We start from the raw sequence: 22,037 nt of genomic DNA, 5'->3' as shown, positions 1-22,037 counted from the left end.
GAAGGGGGAGGGGAGGCTATATTCTGTTTATTTTAGCTTGGCCAACAATTGCCATCTTTCCTTGAAATCTTAGCTGTTACAAGATACTGGTTTAATGCTAGTCATGAAGAAAACTGGAAGTTATGTAGAACTGCAGTACCCGATATTGTCTGTTCTACCAGTGAGCTATGGGAAATAAGCTGCAAAGGGGACAAAAATCTCCAAGTTAAGTTTGAGAAATTGTAGTCTATGAAGGGAAATATATCAAGGGGAAAATGTGAGAAAGAATTGTAATGGAAAATTTTGGTGGATTATTAGACAAAAAGATAAACAGGAAGGAGAGAGGGGCAACTTAAGGTAGATAACATACCATAATGAAGGTAGATAACAGAGAGAGACACAGAAGTCTCATTTTGTTTTCAGGAGTGGGGTAGAACAAGACTCCAGTGCTGTTAGTCTTGTGTTATCATGAACTTGTTAATGGTGCTACAGTAGTAGTTGCAACACAGGCTCGAGCAGCTGGACTTGAATCCAGTGAACCGTCAGAAAATAATGGTGCAGTTCATTTTCTGAGATGAATGGGAGTTTTGAGGGATGGTTGTGCATCCAGGCAGGTCCTCCATCCAGGTGCATCAGCACTACTGAAGGAAGCCATCCCTTTCCAGCACTACCATGACCCCGATGGAGCACAGTGCAGTACCTGTAATATCTTTTCACTTGAGCCAGCTGATACAGTAAGGAAGGGTGCCTGGTGCTGTGAAAGTCTTGGTACCAAATGAGTTTGGTGGCTGTTGGAGAATTCCATAAAGTAACTAATTTTGGTGCCTGCACTGACTTACAATGTGAGACTTTGATGTGACATGAAAGAAAGGGGTCAGGAATTGAGGCAGTGGAGAGGGGGATATGAGGAATGTTTGTGTATGAGGCAGAGAATGGGTGGCATAGGGGATGGTGTGCTTTATGAGGGGTGTGGAATTGGTGGGTGGGTGTGAGGGGCTATGTGGACAGGAGCTGAGAGAAGTGTGCTTGCGTGATATGTTTATAAAGAGAGAATGGATACAAGTACAGTGGTGGAGGGGGTGTGGATTTGTTTGAAGGTAGAGGGAGGCATGGTTGACCAAGAAGAGGATAGTTATAGTAAATGATTGTATTAGAAAGCAAAGTATGAAGGTTGGTGAGGCTTGGGAACTGATGGGATTGAGCTAGGAGGAGTAAGTGACAGGGATTTGGCACCCTTTATTAAACTTGATAGTAATCAGTTTGCCTCTGATAGGTATGTTTATCACATTTGTGTTGGTGTTCATGCTTTTGAAGTAGAGTTGGGATTCTAGGGGCATCCAGTATGAGTGAATGTGTGTGTGTGGCCCAATTCCATGGACATGCTGTAGATTGGCCTTCCACCTCCTCCTCCTCTTCCTCTTCCTTACCCCACCTTTAGGTTGGAGAAAGTGTTTAGGATGGTGATGGTGACAAGGTTAAGTGTAAGAGGCTGAGAATGTTAATGTTTCCTTCTCATTTCAGGCTCGATATGATGCAGGAGAGCTTATCACCCAGCGAGAGAAGGTTTCCCGCAGTGTGTGTGAAGAGCTGACAGAACGTTCTGCACAGTTCGGATTGATTCTGGATGATATATCCATTGTAAGTGTTTATTGACAAAGTTATATAATTCTCTCTCTCTCTCTCTCTCTCTCTCTCTCTCTCTCTCTATCTCTCTCTCTCTCTGGGGGCACGGTGGCTCTGTGGTAGAGAATCAAGTTCGTAATTGGGGATTGCAAGTTCGAGCCTCTCCCGGGACTTCCGTGCCGGGAGTGGTAGCGTGCTCCTGTAACCTAGCGGGGCTATATGATCCAGTACGGGGTCTAGCTCAGGGGAATTCCATTTCTCTCTCTCTCTCTCTCTCTCTCTCTATACTGTATATATATAATTTTTTTTTTTCAGTATATATATATATATATATATATATATATATTTTTTTAGTATATATATTTATCTATCTAATGCCAGACGCCTCAATCCCATTTGGGGTGGCCACAAACAAATCACCTCCACGTCGCCCTGTCCCCCGCCATTTCACTGCCCTGCTCCCAATTCACACCCCCCTCTCTCATATACCTCTCCACCCCATCCTTTCATCTCATTCTCGGCCCCCCCCCTCCCTCTTCCCCCCTCCACCTCACTCACATACACTCTCTTTGTCAGTCTCTCACCCTCCATCCTCTCCACATGGCCAAACCACCTCAGTGTGTTCCTCATAACGCTTCCTATCACATCCACATCCACACCACAACGCTCCTTTATATCCTCATTCGTCAGCCTGTCTCTCCATGTGACTCCACAGGCTCCTTTCAAATAACTCATTTCCACTGCTCTCACTCTTGACTTGTGTCCTTCCAACAACGTCCAAGCTTCACTTCCATACTTAGAGTTGGTATCACAATACTGTCATGTAGTAACTTTTTTCACTTCCATGCTCACTTCCCTGTTTCTTATCACTGCTTTCAAAGAACCAGCAACCTTTTTTCCCTGCTGTACCCTTTCAAGCACTTCACCCTCCAAACCCATCCTTACTCATCACACTACCCAAAACGTACTCACATTTTCCAATTGCTCACCATCCAACCTCGCTTTACATTCACTGACTTCACCTCTCTCAAAGACCATCACTTTTACATTCATATTCACCTTTAGATTCCGTTTCTTACACACACTCCCAAACTCATCCACCAAACCTTGCAGCTCCCCTTCGTCTTCACTCAACAACACAGTATCATCTGCAAACAACAGTACAGGGAGTGTCCATACACTATCCTCTCTCACAAGGGCCACTCCAACATCCACTACCCTACCTTGTACCTCTTTTATTATCCCATCCATGTACAGATTGAACAACCATGGAGACATGACACATCCCTTTCAACCCAACCTTCAAAGAGAAAAATTCACTTAGTTCACCATCCACACGCACTGCAGCCTTCGCACCATCATACATACTCTTCACAGCATTCAACAACTTCCCGTCTACTCCATTTATTCTTAATACTTTCCACAATCCTTGTCTATCCACCCTGTCATATGCTTTCTCCAAATCCATGAAAGCCGCATACAACTTCTTTCCCTTCTCTAGAAACTTTTCCACTAAAGATCTAAAAATGAATATCTGATCTACACAACCTCTTCCCTTCCTAAAGCCTCCCTGTTCTTCTCCAACTAATTCCTCTATTCTTTCTCTAACTCTGTCAATAAGTATCCTACCATACACTTATACTTTTCCTATTATACTAAGAAGACAAATGCCCCTATGATTACCACACACTTCTTTTTCCCCTTTTCCTTTGTACAAGGGAATAATTATACCTGACTTCCAATCCTCCGGGACTCTACCTTCCGCCCAGACCAATCGCACATCTTCCACATCCATTCTACTACTATCTCTCCCCCATGCTTCAGCATTTCACCACACACTCCATCAATTCCTGGGGCTTTCCCCAATTTAACTTTCTTCATTGCTTCCACAACTTCTATCCTACTGATTTCTTCCTGTCTTCTCACCTCCCTCCTTCTCCCAGCCATTCCCCAGCCACTTATACTCGCATTACTTCCATCCTGTATGTTCAACAATTCCTTAAAGTGGTCTCTCCATCTGCTCACTTTTTCTCCCTTCTCCACTAGTAATCTACCATTTTTATCTTTCACTCCCATGCTGACCTCACTTCCACCCTGTCTTACTCTCTTCACCTCTTTCCAGAACATTTTCTTACAGTCCCTCCACTTTACACTCAAATTCCTTCCAAATTCCTCATCTGCTCTCTTCTTACTCTCTCTTACTAATCTTTTCACCTCTTTCTAATCTTTTCACCTCTCTCTATCTTTCTACATATAACTCTCTTTTCCGCCTCTCAACTTCTTCCACGCCCCTATTTCTCATCCATTCATTGTATGCATTCTTGTTTTGTGCCACAGCCTGTCTCACCTCTTCAGTCCACCACACTGTTCCTTGCACCCCCTTCCATCTTCTCTTCCTCCCACACACCACATCACATGCTGCACATATTTCTTCTGTAAATATCCTGCACACACCTTCCATGTCCCCCATCTGCTCCAATTCATATTTGCCCAGTCGTTCCTCCACTTCTCTCTTATACCCTGCCTTTTTCTCATCCTCTTGTAACCTTTCCACTCTCCTTGCAACTACTCCTTCCTCTCATCTTTCCCTTCTTCTATTCCTCCGTCTTACTTGGACCCTAATTCTGGCCACCACCAAGTAGTGGTCAGAAAGTCCTCTCCCCCAGCCTCTATAAGCTCTTGCATCTATTACACATCTTTGCATCCTTTCATCCACACACACATAATCAATCATTGCCTTCCTTTCATTCAGTTCACCACCCACCCTTCTCATCACTCGCCATGTATACCTGTGGATCATTTTATGCCTGAAGAGGGTATTGGCTATCACCAACCCCCTCCCAGCACAAATGTCCACTAACGCACTGCCATTCTCATCTATCTCAGCAGGCGCACCCCACTCACCAACTATTCCATCCACCTTCACATTCCCTACTCTTTCATATCACTGATCAAAAACAGTCTCATTCCTTCCAAACTTTTCCATGCACACTTCCACAGATATATATATATATATTTTTTTTTTCAGTATATATGTATACCAGTGCTGGACAGGTGCGCAAACACGTGCGCAAAGTGCAGTTGCGCACTGCATGAGCCCATGCACAATCTGGCGCTTTCGCACATGAAAATGCAGACGCACAAGCGCAAATTTAGTTGCGCTTGTACAACTAAATCTGCGCTTGTGCTTCTGCCGTGCGCACCTGTCCTGTGGATCGCACTCTGCGCATTCCAAAGGACAAGTATTCTTGGGAGCTTCCCGTATGTTTGGGCAAGGGATGGGGGAGGCTTGGGCGTGTCGCGAGGGTTCTGGGGGAGGTGGGAGGGATGGAGGGTAGTAGTACAGTAACCCCTCCAATATCCGGATCAATAGAGCCATAGGCAGGTCCGGATAGTGGTCCTGTCCGGATATTGGGCCCCAGCTTATGGACTTGTACTTATGGACCCTAACTCTGAAAAACACCTATACAACTCCCTCTGGACATGCATTGCACCTATTTAAGACCCAAATCACACCAATAAGGGACATAAAAGACTGAAATAAATGCAAAAGAACCATAAAATGAGGTTTTAGAGGTGAGTTTATACAATATTAAACATTCTGGGTACTTACAAGTCCCTTGCTCTTGGACTGGTTTGAACCGCCAGTTTGCAGTCCACAGTTAATCCTCTGCACTCTAAATTCTAATTTCTTAACACTGCACAACACTGTAAATTCCCGTGTTCTAGTGGCAAGGTATTGCAGTTTATTCACTGTTTATTCACAAAAAACAAGCACCTGTGGCTTGCACTGTTATGAGTATCTGCTCTTCATCGGAGTTAAGCTGTGACTGTTGATGTTGGTGGGGTAACAGAGTTGCCAGATGGCAACAGCCACATTACCAATCTCCTCAACTTTCATTGTCAAATATAACTTTTCATTACCAAATTCGTAAAGCTAGCATATATTCTTCACTAATTATATATACAAGTGGAAATACATGTAATCACTCTCCTTATAACTAACACCATGTTGATTATTTTCACACTATGTAGGGTAGCAGATTAATCAGAGAGAGCAGACAATCCACCATCTCCATCCTGTGTATCCTCATACATGTGAAAAATCCATTTGGTAATGCATTATTCTAATTCATTACCAAACGAATTTTTCATTACCAAATTGGACCACACTTGGTAATGAAAAATACCAAATGGCAACTTGACAGGGGAGGGGGGAGGGGGAGGAAGGAAGGGGTGAAGGGACCATGGTGTAACAGCTGTTTGGCACCAGGCGGGAATTTCAAATTATGGGAGGGAAAAAAGTCAGATTTTTTTCGAATTTTTTGCGGTTTTTGGCCCATTTTGAGAATATTGGATCCCAGGAGGATTATGTCCGGTTAGTGGGGATGTTCGGATATTGGGCGTTCGGATATTAGAGGGATTACTATTTCTTAAAATGCTTCAACAGAGGTAATGTATTTTAATATTTTTTAAATTATTAGTAGTAGGAAATAATCTATCTATTGCCAGACGCCTCAATCCCGTTTGGGGTAGGAAATAATAATGAATTAAAAATACATTATTTATTAAGAGTAGCATATGCAATTCCTTACAAAAATCATTAAAACATATTATTTAAATCAAATATCCACAGCCTAATAATTTTATTAGGCTGTGGATATTTGATTTATGTAATATGTTTTAATGATTTTTGTAAGAATTACACATGCTGTTTTTATATCTATATTGAATTATTAAATACAACATCTTGTGAAAATGCAGATAAAAGTAAAACTGGCAACATCACAGCCTTTGTTTCCCTGTCCCTCCGCTTCGCAGCCCACTCACTCTTCTGTTTGAACTTCCACGAGTGAAAATGTTACTACATGACAATATTGTGATACCAACTCTAATGTATGGAGTGAAGCTTTGATCTTGTTGGAGGGACAGAAGTCAAGAGTGAGAGCTGTGGAAATAAATGAGTTATAAGAGCATGTGGAGTTACATGGAGAGACAGACTGACAAATGAGGAAGTGAAGGAGCGTTGTGGTGTGGATGTGGATGTGATAGGAAGCGTTAGGAGAAACACACTGAGGTAGTTTGGCCATATGGAGAGGATGGAGAGTGAGAGACTAACGAGGAGAATGTATGTGAGTGAGGTGGAGGGGGGGATGGGGAGGCCAAGGATGAGATGGTGGGATGGAGTGGAGAAGTATATGAGAGAGGGGGGTGTGAGCTGGGAGCAGGGCAGTGAAATGGCGGGGGACAGGGTGACATAGAGCCGATTTGTTGCTTGTTTGTGGCCAGTGGCCCCCCCTTGCGGGATTAAGGCTTCTGGCAATAGATAGATAGAATAATAATAAATAAAAAGTAAGTATGCCGATTTATATAAATATCTCAATATTTTACAGTATTTCCCACAAATATATGCAAATGGTTTGTGCTAGCGCTTAGTGACTTTGCGCAAGCTAAATATTAGATTGCGCACTTGCGCAAATTACGGATAATAGAAAATAATAATAGTAAATAAAAGTAAGTTAGTAACTATGTTATTTTATTTAAATATCTTAATATTTTACAGTAATTCCCACAAATATATGCAAATGGTTTGCGCTTGTGCTTTGCGCAAACTAAATACAGTAATCACTCCAATATCCGGATCAATAGAGCCATCGGTAGGTTCGGATATTGGTTTTGTCCGGATATTGGGCCCCAGCTTATGGACTTGTACTTACGGACCCTAACACAGAGAAACACCTATACAACTCCCTCCGGACATGCATAGCACCTATTTAACACCCAAATCACACCAATAAGGCACATAAATGACTGAAATAAATGCAATAGACACATAAAATGTGGGTTTAGAAGTATGTTCATACATTAATAAACATTCTGGTACTTATGGACTCGAACCGAACCTAACCTAACCGAACCTAACCGAACTCTGAAAAACACATTCCTACTGCACATGCATGAGGTAAGTTTAGTATGGAAAGAAGTACAGTATGACACTTTCTGGTAAGTATAGTATGGGAAAAATACAATATGAAACATTCTGGTAAATATAGTATGGAAAATAGTACAACATGAAACATTTTGGCTACTTACAGCAAGTCCCTGGCCACCTCGATGAATAACCGCCTCCTCTCGGACTCTGACAGTAAGAACGATTTCCTGAAGCACTTGCACTACACTCTTCCTGAAGTCTTGCACTGAACTTAGTCACTAACACACAGAAGTCCGTTCTTTTCACAGTGTTCACTTTAGTCCAAATAATGTTCCATTAAATTTAAGTGTTGCACATTAACTTTTCCCAAGTTTTTTTAAGTTTCCAAAGCCAAAACAAAGAAGGTTAGTTACGTTAAATTTCTTTTCTACTTAGTCTTTTCTCCCAACTTGAAAACCTTAACACAACACACCGTTTTTTCACTGCACAACACTCAAAATTCCCGTGTGGTCTAGTGGAGAAGTTCTTGCTGTTTATTCACTGTCAGAGCCCGAGAGTATCACTGGCAGGCGTCCAAGGGGTGCATCGGTGGGTAGTGGTGATGGCGTACCGACTACAGAAGACTGAAGACAGCCGCAAACTCACGTCGAGCGGTGACTCCACTGTAGCTGATGTGCTGGGCTGTGGCTCGGAGCATGAGGGCCTGTCTTGGGGAGGCAACGGAGTGGAACCAGGGCTTGGCACAGCGGGGGTCACGGGCCTGAAAAAACTGTCAATCGTTGACTGACGCAAGGACCGACGATTCTGGCGATTGATGATGCGCTGCCGGAAAGCACGCACTTCCTCCACGAGTCCCAAGGGCCCCATCTCCCTGTCGCAGTCCGGGTGTTCCAGGTAGTCTAGGACGAACTCTAGATGTTCCCGGAGTGCGCTCAGCTTGGGGATGGCTGGAGTAGTGTCCTGCTGGGGGGAGTCTGCATCATCATCGCCTTCGTCGTCGGAATCTTCAAGTTCGGGACTGACACCAGCAACCGAAGACGCGATCTCGATATCAGACAACGCGTCTGATACCCAGGATCGCCCTCGTCGTTGTCCAACCACTCACGAACATCGTCCACATCAACATCGTCGCTCGTGCGTACGCAGCCGTGCATGGAAGTCATCCACGTCAAACCCTAGGAAATCGTACTCCACATCTGTTCCGAGAAGCAGACGAGACCAACCATTTTCAAGAGTTTTCACAGGGACTTCCTTCCATGCACTAGCCCAGTTGTACAGCGCAGACTTGATGTTGTAGCGGCGAAGGTTTTCCAAAGTCCGCTTGCCTCGAGTGTCACGTCCTTCCCTGCGCTCGTCCTCGTCCTCGAGAACCACCATCACCTCGTCCAGGAACTTCCGACGGTACAGGCGCTTTGTTGCCACGATCACTCCTTGGTCCATTGGTTGAATGAGAGCAGTCGTATTAGGTGGCAGAAACATGCACCTAATACGGCCATTCTCAGCAACCAAGTCCTTGTCGCACGGGTGGGCAGGTGCATTGTCGAGGAGAAGGAGAGCCTTTACCTGGTCGCGAGGAATTCCCAGTGTCTTCGTCTGGTAATGTATGACCTCCTTGACGAAGTGATGGTGAAACCAGTCTTTGAAAATCACAGCTGTGAACCATGCTTTCAAAGAATGGTACCATACGACAGGAAGGACATCCATCACCCCACGAAGGCACCGAGGCTGCTTTGCACGGCCAACAATAACGGGCTTAAGCCGGTGCATGCCGTTAGCATTGGCACAACACAAAGCAGATATCCGTTCCTTAGAAAGCTTGCGGCCAGGTACACGCTTTCTCCGTCTCATCGGCGAGAGTGTTCGTTGGCACCGAGCGATAGAATAGGCCAGTTTCGTCAGCGTTATAGACTTGACCGAGAGTGAGGCCCTCCCTGTCGATCAAGCCTTTCACCTTGTGCCGAAACTCGTCCACTCCATCCTCGTTAGCGTGCCCAATGCTTCGCCATGTGCTTTACAGTTAGTAAGGCCATGTCGCAACTTGAACGCGAAGAGCCAACCCTCGGATGCCTTGAAGTCTAGGGCGTCGTGAAGCCTTGCAAACTTCTCAGCAGCAGCCTTCAGCTCCGTTCCACGTACCATCACACCAGCTGCACGTTGCTGTCGATACCAAATCAACGTGGAGCGGTCGATCTCTGCATACTTGGGAGTAAACATAACCTTCCTCTCCACGTTGCGTTTGCTTCTCGACGAGAAGTCAGCCGTGTACTGCATGAGCTTGTCTCGGGAACGCTTGATATCAAACAAAGTCGACCGGGCCAGGTTGAACTCGCGGAGAATGCGAGAGGAAGACCAACCCGCATCAACCTTCTCCAATATCTCCCGTTTCTTCTCCAGAGTCAACACCACTCTCTTCCTTTTCTCAGGAGGCGGGGCCATCATCACACACACTAAGAGTAGGGCAGAGAGCAGCAGGAGGCCTTGCAGCAAGTACGGCACCACCACAAAAGCGAGCACGTGGGCAGCCATGACGAAGAGCGTAGGTCTTGTCGCGGTGAGAGACAGGCGGGAAGTGGGGAGGATGCAGCGGCGCTCTATCGGACGTCGGAGGAATGACGAACCAAAACAATGCTCTCACGCGGCGCGCGCGGCAAGTTCAAATTACGGACGGCAAAAAATCGATTTTTTTTCCAATTTTTTGGATTTTCGGACCATTTTGGGAATGTTTGATCCCAGGACGATAAGGTTCGGTTAGTGGGGATGTTCGGTTATTGGGCGTCCGGATATTAGAGGGATTACTGTATTTGTCAGATTGCGCATTTGCGCAAGATGGTGAACTGTGGATTGCACATTGCGCTTGCACAAGGTCCTTCTTCGTTTGTGCTGCCCACCAGTGATATATATATACTGTGTGTGTGTATATATATATATATATTTCAGTGTTCATTGTATGCTTTGTAGTTCCCCCACCCCCACCCGTGTACAATGGGTCACAAAAGTATCGGTGCACAGTATGCATGAAACATTGGAAACACAGAATGAAGGTCACTGAAATATTAGTGTCAGACCTACCACACGGTAGTCCTGATGTCTTGAGGTGTCATATATCGCCAACTAGCAATATCCTCATGCAGACATAATGTTATGTTTGTATAAACAGACATTGTTCATACACAATGAGACATCGGTAGATATCAGTAGTTGTCTGAATGTTTTTGATAGGCATTGGGCCCCCTGTGCACCGATACTTTTGTGACCCGTAGTACAAGTAGTGCCTTTTAAATACTGAGGGTGTGTGATGAGTGAGGATAGAAGTTTTGAGGTTGAAATGCAAAAAAGAATACAGCAGAGAAGGAAGTTTGCAGGCACATTAGGGCAGTGATATATAATTAGGAAGTGAGCGTGGGACTTGAGAAATTGTTGCCACTCTCCCTTCGTACCGTAGCTATCATATGAAAGCTTCAACATGCATGTAGCTGTGGTCATCTAATGGTGACTCTCCATGCTACTCAGTTTCTAGCAGCCTCCCTGTTCAGTCACCTATCCCTGAGGACACAGTCTGTGACCTCGTCCCAGGTCTCCTTTTTGTATTTTTATTATATATATATATATATATATATATATATACATATATATATATATATACGGTATGTATATATATATACTCCTATTTTTCCTGTCACTTCTTATTCCTTTTCTTTCCTTTACAGATGGCTTTACATTGACTGACAGGCCAAATGGTTTCCTGTAAGCCAAGAAACCATTTACAACGCTGGGTGGTAACCATATAACCAAACCATACGTGCTCCCTACGTGTCAACAAGTGGGTTGGTGGAGGGTTGGTGCCCCTCCCTGTAAAACAACTAACTCAATGTCAAATGGCCACCCTTTACGGGATTGTGGTGTCTGGCAGTAGATAGATACATACATACATACATACATACATACATACATATAATATATATATATATATATATATATATATATATATATATATATCTATCTATCTATCTATCTATCTATTTATTGCCAGACGCCTCAATCCCATTTGGGGTGGCCACAAACAAATCGCCTCCAAGTCACCCTGTCCCCCACCATTTCACTGCCCTGCTCCCAACTCACACCCCCCTCTCTCATATACCTCTCCACCCCATCCCTCCATCTCATCCTCGGGCTCCCCCTCACTCTTCCCCCCTCCACCTCACTCACATACACTCTCTTCTTCAGTCTTTCACCCTCCATATATATATATATATATATATTTTATCCCCACATTCCAATTCCCAACACTCACACTTCTCACCTTCCATCCCCATTTGTCATCTTCCGTCGTCTCAACATGCCCAGACCATCTCCCTGCCTCATGACAATACCAGTACATTCCAGTTCCATCCTTCCTTTCACCTTGTCAGTCACAATCCTAGCCTCCCCCCCCCAGCCTCACATTCAAGAACTCGATACACATCCATTTAATTGCTGTCATTTCTGTACAGTAGAGACTATGAATAACCTCTTCCGTTACTGCCCAGGTCTCACTGCCGTACAGCATTATACTCCGAACACATTCCACGTACAAATATCCCATAGCACAGAGGGAGAACCCTGTCAGTGTCAGGAGAAGCAACATCTCCCTGAACTCTCCATATCCAACCACTCCTTATCTTAGCCACAGAGCTAGCTCCAGCTCCACTGCCAGCACATTGCATGTCCTGGAAATTGACCCATGGATTGCACAATTACTCTTTTTTTTTTTTTTTTTTTTTTTTTTTTTTTTTTTTGAAGGTAAACATCCAGGGCATCATCTGGTGAAAAGAAAAAATCTCTCTCTCTCCATCTTTGCGAAGGCCATGTGTAAGTTTATGTACGGGAGTATCAAAAAATAAAAAATTATTATAAACTTGAAAATAAACATCCAGGGCAACTTCTGGTGAAAAGGAAAAATCTCTCTCTCTCTCTCTCTCTCCGCTTTGCGTAGCGCCATACGTAAGTTTGCGCAGGGGTCGAGTTGTTTATGGTGATGCATGGCCAGCACAGCCTGAGCTGTGGCTTCAATCCACTGGTTAAAAAAAACTCTCCACACACTCAAGCCTCTCCAGCAAGATCAGTACTTTCATGCCTGACAATCTCTACATGCTTTCCCTGACACACCACACTGACGAAGTTAGTGTTCTCTCTCAGTCTGCCACCAATACCACTACATCTCTTAGTGACCCATTTATCACAAATATTGTGGAAGATGTGTTACTTCTCATACCCCAGTGGCAAGCAAACTGCACATGGTCACACACCCTCTGCTTTGACAGTACCACCACCAACCTTAGATATCATCACTCTTGTTTTATCCGCATTTACTCTCAAGCCCTTGTGCCCCATTCCATCTCTCCATCTTCTAAATCTTTCCTCCACCTCCTTTTCATTCTCTGCAGTCAGCACCAAGTCATCAGCATACAACATCTTCCATGAGCAACATCACTGTGAGCAGGCTAAATCACCCAAATTGCTGATTTTTAGAGCATCGTATCTCAGTTGCTACACCACTTAGAACGATCAATGAAAGGCCATAGTACTCACCAGTCCTTTGACTTTCCATTGCAAGTGTCCTTAAGTCTCTAGATGGAGGCATTAAAGAGGAGTCACTTGTGGTCATGGGTCAGGTGTGTCCAAACACCTCAGTGCTGTGGCAGCCTTGGCAGTTGACAGTGGCTGGCCTGCACTGCCCACACCATCTCATCGTTGTTATTCATGAGCCATTGCCTGTGTCATGGCAGTCTCATCACCCAGTACTTATGGCTAGCTAATTTGCATTGAAGTGACAGGGCCCAGGCTGGTGGGAGAGGAATTGGACACAGAAGATTTTTGAGACATCATAGTTTACCCTACAGTAGCGAGCAAGAGACTGGAGGTAATACTCCCTGAGATGAGTTGGTGTACCCTGAGCTTCTGGGGAGCAAAATAAATGGCAGAACTTTGAAATGGTGGCAGGAATGCTTAAGTGGTATCTTCAGTCACCTGTGGCATCCCAGTGAGCTAATAATATTGGATGAGATCTCCCATTACCCAGCCTTTTAGGGATTAATATTTGTGCTCCAGTCAACTGTTCTGTAATTATTCAGTGTAGGCTATGCTAGAGGGATACCTTTTCTTGGTGGCATAGATATAACCAGGTGACTCCAATTCTTGGTTATGCAAATGTCCCTCAGCTTCTTCAGTATACCCCAAAAGGAGATTTGTTTACTGCAGGTGGAGGATAATAGTAGCTTGCAGTCTGGCAAGTTCATATTCAGATAAGTTTGGGGCAGTACCATTAACAACAGCCTACTTATTTTTTTGCTCCTGTTGACCAACATTGTTCTGTTTGCCAATATAGGTTTTTTTTTTTAATCCACTTACTTTTGTGTTCCTGTCGTTTGTAAGAGTCCACTATATGTACAGGTCCTTTATATAGTTAATTTGTTCTAGCAGTTCAAGTGATCATTGCATGTAGGAGTTTTTCTTTCAGTTTTTATGTTGTTGATTGAAAGTTTTATCTTATATAAGAGTTCATGTACACTCGACTATCGTGCTCCTGCTTCTTATCGGTTTTCAACTGGCCTGAGCACTTCATCAAGTTATCATTTATCTATCCATGTACAGTATCTGTCATCCAGTTCTAAATTGCATATGGGCATCAGGCTAAGCTATTCAGTTGAGACTGTCTCAGTTGTTTGTGCCTAAGTAGCAGTTTGTGAACTGTAACACTCAACCTTTCATCAGATGTGAACCATTAGGAGCACCTTAGTCTGATACCAGGAATTTTATTTCAGACTCACCTTACCTTTGGCAAAGAGTTCACACAGGCTGTTGAGTTGAAGCAGGTGGCTCAACAGGAAGCAGAGAGAGCAAAGTTCCTGGTTGAGAAGGTTGGTAATGTCATTTGCCATTGGTTGTAGTGTTTATACAGTTGCTTCCTTACCTATGATCTTAATTGGTCTCAAGAGTTGTTTCATAACTCAGAAAGTTTGTAAGTTAAATTTACTAATAAATGAGGCTGTGTGTAGATCATTGGTAAACACAGATAGAATTTGATTTGCCTTTCTTGTGCTGAGTGCTCAAGTTAATTTAATTGTTAATGCCAGTGTCTTAATACAGCATGCAGTATACTGTAGCTATGTTACAGAGAACATTTTTCGATAAATGTATTTAAAAAAAACTTGGCATCTTCAAACATCGTAAGTTGTGGAAGGACTTTATGATTACCAATATGGAATTGTGGTCATGTGGTTAGAGAAGTGATGTACTAACAGAAAAGACACAAATTTGTTGAACAGCTCAGGTATTGGAATTTTGTTAAAAGACTTTACTGATCTTTACCAACACCCACAAACATGTCATTGAAACACCCTTTTCATACCATCTCAGCAGCGCTGAATGACAGTACTCGGTATGGATGGTGGGTGTTGTATATCTATACATCATACATCATCTAATCCTGTGTTGCCCCATGAGGAGTGTAGGAGCCCAGGGCTAGGCAAGTTGGTCCTGACTTTAAGATGAGTGTGACCAGCCTAACTCATCCCTGGGTGGCATTACGTGAGCAATAAACCCCAACCACCCCATGGAAATAAACTGACACAGGCTCAATCCAGTTGGATGCCTTAATTACCCACCAAACCACCAGGTGCCATAACTTGGTTATATGGTTACCACCCAGCATAGTAAATGGTTTCCTGGTGTACAGGAAGCCATTTGGCTTGTTACTGTACTTAGTGTAGAGTCACCCTTAGACAGTAGGAAGAGGAAAGAATGACATAAGAGGAAGGAAGGAAAAGATGAAAGGGCAGCCACCTGAGAGCATCACCACATCGAGTGAGTGGATGGTGAGCATCCCCACCTACCACAATGTTGTATATCCAGGTATATTAATGAGGTTTGTAATAACAAACTCTATCGGATACGTTAATGTGAAGCTACAGAATGTGGTGAATGTTTTTGGCTTATCAGATAGAGCCAGGATTCCGGGGGCTTGAATGATGAGTGACTAGAAGTGTGGCCCATTGGATTGGTCAGATTTGGGCTGTCTGGACATTGCTACTCCTCACCCTGCCCTATGGTGGGACAGGAGGTTCAGATGATGGTGATGATGATGTAATAACATCGTACTGTACAATGTTATTACAACATGGACGATGGGTTTTGATACCAAAGTGGTGAGTACATGTAAAAATATATTACCTGCAGGAGGACTGCTAGGCCTTGGGGAACAAGCTTTACTGTGCTCTGAGGTTTAGAAATAAGACCAAATACTAAAAAGGATCCAGTACACTGAGGTGTCTGGTAATAGATAGATAGATAGACACTGACCTTATCATACTGTACTTAATATTAACCCCTTCAGTTTGATAACATTTCATCTTTGCTCCTTCTATCTCCAGATGATCATATTCATCTTAGAAGAGACTTTGAACTGGAGGAGGTACATGTAGCTCTCATTAACCCTTACTGAGATGCAAACCTCATTTGAGGCATAACGAAGGTCTGCACATGCAAGGCTGCAAACCTTGTATGAGGTCCAGTGTACATTGGCTATTACCACAGTCAAATCATATGGTTATTTCCATCACTGCTGTTTTCTTTGACACTGAATGAGTGTGAAGTGCATAAAGGGCCATTAAAATTCAGGATTACTGTATTTGCACGTGTACACGAGTCACCATGAGGGATGCTGTTACCATAGTAACCAATATGTAGCTACCCAGTGACCTACCACACTGGCTGCCTGTATCTTCACGCATATTTTCACTCACGTGTCTGATCACAGTGGTGTGTTAACAGCTACAGTATTTAGAGGGAATTAATGCAGTAGGACATTTTTAGTATGCTAAAAACAATAATAATAATAAAGCAGGATAAGGTAAAACTTTAGAAAAAACTGGACTGTAGCGTCCCTGTGCGGAAGTTGTGTGACCCATACAATATTGGTTCATCAGTTGTGAATGGAATAAAGAAGCAAAGGCTAAAACACTGAAATTCTGTTCAGACAGTATAACAAAGAAGCAAATGAACATTAAAAAAAGAGTACAGTTACGGCTTGCTAAACGATGGGGTTACATCAAGTGAAAACCCATTGGATAACCAAGTACTGTATTATGTAATCCATCCATCCATCCACCATCCAATCCTACGTTGCCCCATGAGGAGCATAGGAGACCGGGGTTAGGCAGTTGGTCCGGACATTTAAGATAAGAGTGACCTGCCTCACTCATCCGTGAGTGACATTATGTGAGCAATAAACCCCAACCACCCCTTGGGATTGGGAGGGGGCCCTTGACCACACAACCTAAAATCTTAAAAACCTTACCCATAATGTGGGCGTCTGACAAGGTTGTGCGATGTCCCCATAGTTGTTCAACTTATATATGGATGGGGTGATGAGAGAAGTAAAAACACAAGTTGAGTAGAGAGAGGGATGGCGTTGGTAATGAATGGTGATCGATGGAATATATCAAATTTGTTGTACGCTGATGATGCAGTGCTACTTGCAAATACTGGACAAGAGCTTGGTCAACTAGTGCAGAGTTTTGCAGATGTTTGTGAGCATTGTGCCTTGAGAGTAAATGTAGAAAAGAGTAAAGAGATGGTAATCGAGAGGTGACTGCCAGTGTGATGATACAGTTAATGGAGAGAGACTGGAATTGATGAGAGAGTTCAAATACCTGGGTACAGTGATAGAAAAGTGAGGAAAATGTGCAAAAAAGTAGAAAGTAAAGTGACACAGGAGGGAAAGTAGCTAGTGCTATGAAGGCCTTGGTAAGAAACAGAGGCTTGAGTGTTGCAGCTGCGTGAGGCTTACATGAAGGAGTGTTGATGCCAACTTTAACTTATGGATGTGAGACTATGGTGTAGAATGGAAATGAAGTCAAGAGTGCGAGCAGTGGAGATGGGACTGCTGAGGAATGTATGTGGAGTACAGAATGGATAGGATACGAAATAATTTGATTCATGAAGGATGCGGAGTGAGGAAGTCTGTGGACTCCAGAATCGAAGAGAGTGTACTGAGATGGTATGGTCTTGTGGAGAGAATGGATAACAATAGTGTGGTGAAAATGGTATATCTGAGCAAATTAGGAGGGAGGAGGTGAGGTAGCCCAAGGAGAAGGTGGAGGGATATGGTAGATGAGTGTGTGAGGAAGAGAGGTTTGGAAGTCAGTGAGGCTAGGGGACTGACGAGATCGAGCTGGCTGGATGCATGTTGTGAGAAGAAGTGCATGATCAGGGATTTGCCACCCCATTTTAATGTGACAGCGTTGGAGTTGATTCTGTCGGATACATTTATGTGAAACTACAGAATGTAGTGAAAGTTTTTGGCGTATCAGATAGAGCCAGGATTCCAGGGACTTGAATGATGAGTGAATGGAAGCATGGCCCATTGGATTGGACAGACTTGGCTGTCTGGATGTTCCTACTTATCACCCCGCCCTAGGGTGGGAAAGGAGGTCTGGATGATGGTGATGATGGTGATCACAGAAATTGCAACTTCATTTAAAATTGCATACTCCACACTTTGTGACTCTCTTGCTCATTTATTTGGCAATAGCATTGGTGTTTCAGAGGTGTTCCATGCATAAAATGGAACAAAAGGTAGTCACAACAAATATAAACACTGGACAGTCATCATGGCTGAATCAGCTGACTGGGAGGCATCGTTCCAGCGAATTTGCAATCATTTCACCATTACTATTCCGAAAATAGGTCTAACATTTCGTTCATCATTATAGCAATTTATCGCATAGCATCATCTAATCCTGTGTTGCCTCATGAGGAGCGTAAGAGCCCGGGGCTAGGCAAGTTGGTTCTGACATTTAAGATGAGAGTGACCAGCCTAACTCATCCCTGAGTGGCATTACGTGAGCAATAAACCCCAACCACCCCATGGATATAAACGTGCACCAGCTCGACCTGATTGGAGCGCATTAGTTACCCACTAAACCACCAGGTGCCATAATCTGGTTTTATGGTTACCACCCAGCATAGTAAATGGTTTCTTGGTGTACAGGAAACCATTTAGCTTGTCACTCAGTGTAGAGTCACCCATAGACAAAAGGAAGAGGAAGGCAAGTAAAAAAGAGAGGAGAGGACAGTCACCCGAGAACAGCACTACATTGAGTGTGTGGATGGTGAGTGCTGTCACCTAGCAAGCAATCATATTACAAGACCTGACTGTACTGAACATAATCAGGTGAGGTAGAATGGTTTCAACAGAACAGAATCAGAGTGATGAAGTGAACTTGGTCAGGTAGCTTGATGACAAACCAGGTTCAGTTGATCCATAAAGAACTTAATTAGAATTTCAGTGTGATTAAACTAAAGAATGGTGGGCTTGAGATGTATTGTTGAATTACAGTATTATACATGCCTTAGTTGGACCCTGTCCAGTTATTGTATGTGACATGTGACCTCAGTTAGTGTGGCAAAATGGTTCATCTGACAAGGCTCTTGAACCAAGAGTGCCGAAAAATTGGGTTGAAGAGGTGTACAAGAGAAGGGTGTTTGAGCTGATGGGAGGTAGTGAAATGGCGGGGGACAGGGCGACATGGAGGCAATTTGTTTGTGGCCACCCCATACAGGATTGATGCGTTTGGCAGTAGATAGATAGACTGATGAAAAAAATTCTTGGGGGATGGTCATGCCTGTGAGGTGGTCAGGATTCCTGGGGCTTGAATGGTGAGTGAATGAATATGTGACCCCATTTTATTGGACATATAGTTTAGTTCTCCCTGGACCATGTTTTTTCTAGCTTTGTGGACCGTACCTCACCATATTCTTAGGTGGGAAAGAGATGTCAGAATAACGATGATGATTTTGGAACACATCTGACATACCCAGTACAGTGAGGATGTACTATATGATTTTGTTATCTTGTACATTTCTCCCTTTTTTATGTTTTTTCTTTACTCACTTCCTAATCCCTGCCTCATCCTTTCCTCAACCTCATGCAACCAGTGACATTTTAAATTTTGTTCACGCTAAAGTCTGACAGTTTTATCCAGCTTAGGTGAGACTTTTTGAACTATGAGGATTAGATGCCACCTTATATAACCCTTTCAGTGAATGAATGAAATTGCAAGTAGTGACAGAAGTAAAATAAAAAGTCACCTAACGGGCCTGAAAGTTGCGAGTATTTTACTCGGCATGGCGAGTAAATAAATTACATGGTGGATAAAAATTATTTTTCACTCGCCAATGGCGAGTTGAAGTGTTATCTTAAATTTTAGTAAAATTTGTTTCTTTAACTATTACTTCATATTAAGAAACATCATGATAAAAATATATTTTTAAAAATCATTATTAACCCCTAAACCGCAGGGTTGTTTTTGCCTGACTTGCGTGTCTCGCGGGCATATTCGCCCTTCGACTGACTCTAAAAATATTTGCCAAAAATCAGTTATTAGTCCTGGAGTATTATAATTACATATGCATATGGCACATACCCTCAGCTTTCTCATGGGATGTTTGTTGAGCCTTCGTCGAGTACCATAGGACTTGTGGAGACCTCTGAAGTTGGGTAACGAAGTCTCCACTTTACACTTCCCAACAACCCGTAATATGATTACCACAGCCTGATATACCTCTGAAGTTGGGTAACGAAGTCTCCACTTTACACTTCCCAACAACCCGTAATATGATTACCACAGCCTGACATTATCACAAGAAACACTATTCTATGATTCTCAAATAGTTTGGAATCCATACTAAAAAAATAAAAACATTGTGAAAACAGTGAAAATTACGAGCGCGTATGACCTTCCCACTTGCATCGTTCGCCGCTGGTGTTCTGTCATTTATTATTCATAAAACCACTCACACTTTATATTTCTATTACTATATAACACTTATATATATCTACAGTCTTTATCCATAAGTTTCCTTCAGTAATAGTAGTTTATTGTCACTGTAGGCATTCAATTTCACTTTCAGTAAAATACGTAGCATTCACTTTCTCGTCCTGTATACTAGCGTTGAGAGTGAATCTGTCACTTTCATTTTCACTTTCATAACTCATAGTATTCATACATGCTAGAGTGAAACTTTCACTTTCATTACTCCTAGTATATATACTCGTATTCTTATGTTACTACTCATTTACATTTCTATTTACATTCTCTATTTTATTTACATTATGTACATTTCTATTTTATTTACAGTGTTATGCAGTCACTTGCAGTAACTTATAAAACTATTTTCCACTGTTCACTTACTGTATATTTACAATTATTGCTTTCACTTGCTGTTTACACATTATTTACATTTCCACTTGCACTGTTTTACTCACCAGATAGATCGTAGTCACTGTCTATCATTTTCATTGACAAATTAGCCAGTTCACTTTCCACAGCAGTCACTTAGCCCTTTATCTCTTTCCACACAAGGTTTAGTAGGGGGTAGAGGTCACAGGGCTCTTTGCATGGGGCTAAAAAGCAGTGGAATTGGACAGGTGCGAATCCGACGTGCTTTCACCTTGAAAGACGACAGTAAACTGATTACAGTGTGGTGGCCTGCCCAGGGGGAGTGCAATGCTGCCAATGTCAGCGGGGTGACAGGTGCTAATAAATACGCTATGAAATGATTGGCAGGAAATCTAGACAATACATAATAAATTAGGTAGTTCCAGGTGAATGTAAATATCACTTAGGCTTCTCCCTTCCTTTCTTATATATATTTTTATTACGAGAATAGATTATACGGCATATTTCAAGGGGAAATAAACAGCGAAAATTGGCAAACGAATGCACGTGAGATGTTGTCAGGTGATAATTAGCCAATTCCAGGTGTATGGCACTATCACTTATTTCTTTTTTGTATATATTATTTGGTATAAGGCATAGGGCTTATTTCAATTGATAAAATCAGTGGAAAATTCCAGGGAAGATTTACTTTGCATAGCACGGCCGGGCAGGCGAGAGGAGAGGGTAATGGAGGGGAGATAGGGAGGGGAGTCAAGAATGGGGAGAAATGGCTAAATTGTCAACAATCGATGGGAGTACAGATGAGATTAGGATTGCTTACTAGTGATGGACATCAGCAGTACTGATAGATGATACAAGCCATCGCTTGAAAGCCCGGGCAAATTCAAAATAACACAGAATCACAAAATTGACACCCCGCAGTATGATCCCTTGCTCCCAAGCGTCACAAAAGTGATGCCCTGCGGTTAAGGGGTTAATAATCTGGCAACTCTATTAAAAACTGCTTGGCATCATAACAGTCGCTAGACGCTGTTTCTTTCTTACTCGCTGATGGCATGATCAGCGTTGCCGTGGTCAGCTGATGAGAAGGAGTAACGTTGCTTGCTTCCAACATGAAATGTATGAAACTCTCGCCATCAACGTCAGTTTCTTCGCCTCCCTCGAAAAAAGTGTCACAGAGAACATTTTGGAAGAAAGAATTTTTGTGGCTTATTTATGATGAAAATGAAAACAAAATGAAATGTTCCATTTGCATGAAAAATCCAACTGCAGTCAGCAAAGCG

General features: G+C 43.0%; 1 protein-coding gene across 1 annotated transcript in view; it reads left to right on the top strand.

The window, feature by feature from the left end:
* Nucleotides 1-22,037, top strand: part of Phb1 (prohibitin 1) — a 54,622-nt gene that overhangs the window by 23,723 nt on the left and 8,862 nt on the right. The window contains exons 4-5 of the mRNA XM_080267130.1: nucleotides 1,501-1,617; nucleotides 14,335-14,430. Of these exons, the coding sequence (XP_080123256.1) occupies nucleotides 1,501-1,617; nucleotides 14,335-14,430 (213 nt within the window). The remainder of the gene's footprint in view (nucleotides 1-1,500; nucleotides 1,618-14,334; nucleotides 14,431-22,037) is intronic.

Source organism: Coenobita brevimanus, chromosome 23 (assembly GCF_032717465.1).
Source record: "Coenobita brevimanus isolate Jiangsu-jjx chromosome 23, ASM3271746v2, whole genome shotgun sequence".
NCBI lineage: Eukaryota > Metazoa > Arthropoda > Malacostraca > Decapoda > Coenobitidae > Coenobita > Coenobita brevimanus.
This window is presented reverse-complemented; position numbering and strand designations above follow the sequence as displayed.